The 5643-nt window shown below is 55.1% G+C and overlaps 1 protein-coding gene across 1 annotated transcript; it reads left to right on the forward strand.

Moving 5' to 3' along the window:
- Window positions 1-1331: 1331 nt before the first annotated feature.
- Window positions 1332-4699, forward strand: LOC101591570 (HLA class II histocompatibility antigen, DO alpha chain). Its single transcript, XM_004624465.2, has 5 exons — window positions 1332-1491; window positions 2349-2597; window positions 2938-3219; window positions 3318-3453; window positions 3673-4699. Exons 1-5 carry the CDS (start codon window positions 1410-1412, stop codon window positions 3674-3676), a joined length of 753 nt encoding a protein of 250 aa, XP_004624522.2. The 5' UTR covers window positions 1332-1409; the 3' UTR covers window positions 3677-4699.
- Window positions 4700-5643: the final 944 nt, after the last annotated feature.

Consider the following 5643-nt stretch of genomic DNA (forward strand, 5'->3'; position numbering starts at 1 on the left):
CACCGTCGGCTAAGCGGCTCCTACCTCGCAGCTGGCTCCAGGCTCCCCGGTCTCATCCTTAGATATATGTTAGGTACATGCTAGTGTTAGAAATACAGGATTTAAATTCTCATTACATTTAAAATAGCCTCAACAAGAGCGGTCAAATAGCTCAGTGGACTAAAGCACCTGTTAGTAGACGCAGGGGCCAGGGGTTCGATCCCCTGCCCTGCTGTGCCAGCCCCGCCCCCGGGACACGCTGGGATGGTGATTGAAACTGGGCGTGGTGGCGTGTGCCTGTAATCCCAGCATTTGGGAGGCTGTAAACAGGAGAATCACTGAGTCCGATCTAGTAATGAGACCTCTGCAAAACATTGTTTCATTATTAATAAATTTACTAATAGATTTAGATTAAAAACAGATTTAGATTAAATGAAATAATTTGGTATTAAAATAAATTGCTGATTTAGTTAGTATTTTACAAATATTTATTAAATATTTTATTGTTTAGCAAACCCCACCAGGTCATCCTCGTGTGTAGCCAAATCCGGAACCCCGGCCCCGGCGACCCCTCAGCACCCTTCCGGGCTGCAGAGCTCTCGTTCCAGGATCTTTGGCAAGTGGCTGCCAAGATCTGATTAAACGTCTCTTTACCTGGAGCGTCCGCTGTGCATTTTTTACACTTCTCTAAATTCTTCCATTGCTTCCCACTTGGTAGAAACCAAGCAGAAGGCGAAGTCTGCAGGGACACTGCAATCGGCCTTGGCCGCAGGCAGGAAGAGGGCCAGGAGGGACACGCGGAAGTCGCCAGGTCCCTGTCCCTCTCCACATCCGCCTGCGGAGCAGCCCTTCTTCAGACCAAGTTTCTCCACAATTATGCATTCAGTCTTTTGCAGTGAAATACAATAATGTTCTGAAAATGACAACGTTTTAAAAGTCTTTTAAATTCAACTACGTACCCTATATGGTCCCTTTTACAGTTTCTTAGTAATTTCAGGTTTTAAATTATAAATTTGCCTGCAAGGGCTTGCAGTGAAGGTAGGATTCCCTTCAGGTGGGTCTGGTGAAGGATTTGCCCCAGCCCAGCTGCGCGGTGCCCGAAGGCCTCTTCTCTCCCTCCTGAGGCCCCTTCTTGGAGGAGGCCTCAGCCCCCGCATCCCCACCCTCACCCCACCCCCACACACCCGGTGTCCTCGAGGCTCCGGTGTGGCCCACACCTCCCAGCACAGGAGGCCCAGAGCTCCTGCAACTTCCCACCCGGGCTCTTCACTTCTTTACCCAGCAACTAGTGTGTAAACTCAGAGGACTGCTGTGATTGGCTGTACATAGCAAGGGTCTTTCCCTAACTCAGAATCTGTTTCCTCTGTACCTATTTTCTTCCCTTGCTCTGCACACAAACTGAGACCTGCTGGGTTAGAGCCCGCAGGCCGATGGCCGTCCCTGCAGGCCTGGTCCTGGGACTCCTCACTTTGATGACTCTCCTGAGTCGCCACGGAGCAGGGGCCATCCCAGGTGAGCGCTGAGGGCCGCTGGGGGAGGACAAGGGACCCTTCTTTGCTATGGTCAGCTTCCTTCTCTGCAGACCCCAACTCCCTCTCATCTCTGTCGCGTCCATTGTGGGCCCAACTACAGGTGCAGCACAGGCCAGCCACGCGGGTGTGTGTGGGGGGGGAGGCTTTTTCACCCTGTTTCCTCCCCAAGCCCCGCCCGTTCTGGCCACACTGTGGTCCTGCGCTGAACGAGTCACTGCAGCAGTTTTAAGGGCTTCTTTCCAGCTAAAACCCAATCGCAACTTCCAGGAAACGGAGCACTCAGCTATGGGGAAGACATGTCGCATCATGTCCCTCTGAGCTGGGCGGGAACCTTGAGGCCTTGACCTTTGGCCCAGGGCTCTTGGCGATGCCTTTCACTCTCCGTCTGGTCGTTACGGATCTTACTTTCGCTCCTGCAGTCATTGCCCGTTTCCCCCTTTCTCTGGCCTGCACCTCATCTCTGCGCCTGGAGCTCCACGTACACCCCCACCCCTAGCCATCTCCCCCCAACCTTCTGCCCCGAGCTTCCCGCCCACACACAGGACCTGAACACCAGCAGAGCTGATGACCGCGACCAAGGCCTAACTGCGAACCCGAGAACCGGCTTGGACAGCCCCTGCCCCTCGCAGCCTGCGCAGCCATGCCCCACTCTTGCACGCGATGGTCACCATGTGCCGGACATGGCCTTGTTCCCTCCGACCTCGCCTTGCACCCCCTGCAGCCCTCTGCTCCCCACGCATCAGCTCCGTGTCGGACACTGACCCCACATGCCCAGGTGGGGCCGGGCTGAGACGGATACCTCCCCCTTCTCTCCTTGGCCCCCCTCACCCAGCACAGCTGACCACCTGGGCTCCTATGGACCCGCCTTCTACCAGTCTTACGATGCCTCGGGCCAGTTCACCCACGAATTCGACGGGGAGCAACTCTTCTCTGTGGACCTGAAAAGCGGGGAGCTTGCGTGGCGCCTGCCTGAGTTTGCAGACTTCTCACGCTTTGACCTGCAGAACGGACTGGTCAGCATCGCCCGCATCAGGGCCCATCTGGCCGTCTTGGTGGACCGCTCCAACCGCTCCAGAGCCGCCAGCGGTACCTGAGCCTCCCTCTATCCCATCCGGCCGCGCAGGGAAGCCCAGGGAAGTCTCTCCCCTCCTCTCTGCTCCCCACAAACCCTCCCTCAGTCCTTTTCTTTCTCTGCGCCTCTCAGTTTCCCCAGACCCCCCAGCCTCCTATTTCTTCTTGAGGAAAAAGCCCGCCCAGGTCTGCAGCTGTCCCCACTTCCTTCCCAAACTCCTGGGTTTCCACCTTGTCCTGCCCCCCCAGCAGCGCCCCCTGCCGGCAGGTGGCTAACCCGGCGGGAGGAAGCGTCTTAACCCCCGCCTGGCTATAGGCGATGGGCCTTTGGGACTCAGATCCTTGTAACTTTTAGTGCCTCCCAGGGTGACCGTACTCACCAAGTCTCCAACCGAGCTGGGCAAACCCAACATTCTCATCTGCGTCGTGGACAACATCTTCCCCCCTGTGATCAATGTCACCTGGCTACGCAATGGTCAAACCGTCACTGAGGGCGTGGCCCAGACCAGCTTCTATTCCCAGCCGGACCACACGTTCCGCAAGTTCCACTACCTGACCTTCGTGCCCGGGCAGGACGACGTCTACGACTGCAAGGTGGAGCACTGGGGCCTGGACGAGCCGCTGCTCGAGCACTGGGGTAAGGAACGCTGACCCCCCCCCCTGCGGCCACCTGCCGGCCGGTTCCCCCATCCCGAAGCCCTTTGCCGCTCCCCTGACCCCTCCTCTCTTTCCCAGAGCCCCAGCTGCCTGCCCCGCTGCCAGACACCACAGAGACCCTGGTCTGCGCCCTGGGCCTGGCCATCGGCCTGGTGGCCTTCTTCGTGGGCACCGTCCTCATCATCACAGGCACACTGGTGTCCAGCGTCCCCAGGTGCAGATGGCCCGGGAGTCTGGGCCCCTCGGGACAGGCTGGGAGTGGAGAATCAGAGTGAGCGGGGAGGGTGACATTGCGGAGCAGTGGGCGGGGACCGGAAGCAGAGGCAGGGTGAGCGGTGGGGCTTTGGGGAGGTGGGCACGCAGTGAGCACCCAGCAGCGTGAGCTCGAATCACGAGCTTGAGTAACTTTGTTTGCGTGGCTTCTGCTGCTTAGGTAATGACTCTCCTGAGAGAAACAGCCATGACGGCGCCTTCCTGAGTTCTCCAGGTTTTCGACAGCCTTGCGCCTGGGAATCCCACAGCCCAGCAAATTCCTCTGCCCTGCTGATTTGAATGCCATCAACCTCTCTCGGATAAGTGCCCCCCTCTGAGGCCACAGTACCTACAGTAGCGCCTGTGGGGGCACAATCAGCTGCCCTTTCCAACACATATGCACTCTCGCACACCCACGCACACACGCACACGCACGTCACGCACACTCCTATTCTTCTGCACCCAAAGCCTGGACTAGGAGCTCTAAGTTCATTGATGGGATCTGCACTGTGTCCTTTTAACCAGATCGTGGCTGCTGCTCTCAGGTGTGCGGGCTGCCAGACCCGAAGAGGGGTCTGGGTGAGGACCACGGGGATGACCGCAGGTGGCAGCCAGCTTTCCCCATCAGCCTCTCATGTGTTACACTGTCAATGTGCCATTCCACGAGGATTTCGTAAAATTGGCCCCCTGAATTTAGATTTGCCTGAAACAGGTGCAGTGTAGCATTCACTCAGTGCAACTCCCTCAAACAACAGTTCCAAAGGGCTCAGGAGAGAGGGGGTTCATGGGGATCCCACTTTTGTCTGGATGATAAGGCTCCTGATGCCCAGTTATGATCTACAATGTCACCTCCTTTTTCTTCGTCCGCCAGGGTCCCATGTGTGACAGAGATTCGATAGCTTCTTCCTTGGGGGGGACAGTCAGACTAGGCTGGGGAAAGCAGAGTAGATCTGTAGGATACCTGGCAAGGGAGGTGGTGTCACATCCACTGAGCACGCCCCCAGTGTGTGGCCTAGAAGATCTTGACAGAAAAGATTAAAACTACACTGCAACCATAAACAACCACATAAAGTAATTTGTGTCCAGAACCAAAGAAGTGACATGCCCTGATCCTGCTGGTCTTTTGCTTGAAAGTTAACTGCATGTATCATTAGAAAAGTGTTTCTCTCATGTCCCCTCTCAGGCTTAATAAAGTGCTTTAAAATGTTTTTTTTTTTGGACCAAAAGAAGTGTGCTTTCTTCACCATGTCAATGTTATCCAGAAGTCACTGGAACTGCTGGGAACAAGGTCAAGCCTTTCAGATCACGTGTCTGCCCTTATGGTCACAGGTCTTTCCTCCTAGTCTCAAGGTAAGTAGCCCTTCATTTAGAAAAGAGAAGGTGTTCTCTTCCTTGCATGAGCTGTTTCCTTCATTCTCTTTTAGAATAGATGTTCAGCAGGTACCACCTCTTCCCTGTCCTCAAATTCTCCCTCTTCACAGGGCTCTGTCCTGCAGAAAATGGTGCTATCCTCTCTCTCCTGTAATGAGAATGTCAGCCCCCACCCCTGTCCTGTTGACCAGCACCCCAGGGTCCTCTACGTCCCAGGGAGTGTTCTGCCTGGGCTGTCCCCAGATCTCCTCTTTAGAGCCACTCTCTCTCAACTTTAATTTTTAATAAAGTTATGTTGATGCTGCTTAAGAGTCAAGTAGCTCTAGAAGACTTGCTGAAAAACTCCTAACCTCTGGGTCCCCTCTAACCACAACCCATCCTCAGAGGAAATAATTTTCAGCCACTTTAACAGGTTCTGTTGGTACAAATATAATTTATTCTCTGGGGTCCATGCTGTGTGAAGCCTGGTCCTAGGTGGGCAGGGAGTGGGGCACAGTGGGAAGTCCCTAGGCCCTTGAGGTGCACTTTCAAAAGGAATGATGGCAGTTTTTGTGGGACCCAGAGTGAGCTCTGGTGAGCATGAAGTGTAAGCATGAACCTGGACGCTGAACTGCTTTCTGGCTTCCTGTGGGGCAGCATGACCTGTGCTTCTCCCCTGGAGCCCTGACACGGCGGTGTGGCCCACACGAGGTGGGCACTAGGCCCTTGAGCTGAACAAACCACTGTGTTCTTCAAAGTAGCCTTCAGGAGCTATTTCATTAGAGCAATGGAAAATGGACCA

This window comes from Octodon degus, unplaced genomic scaffold (genome assembly GCF_000260255.1).
Source record: "Octodon degus isolate 3935 unplaced genomic scaffold, OctDeg1.0 scaffold00005, whole genome shotgun sequence".
Lineage (NCBI taxonomy): Eukaryota > Metazoa > Chordata > Mammalia > Rodentia > Octodontidae > Octodon > Octodon degus.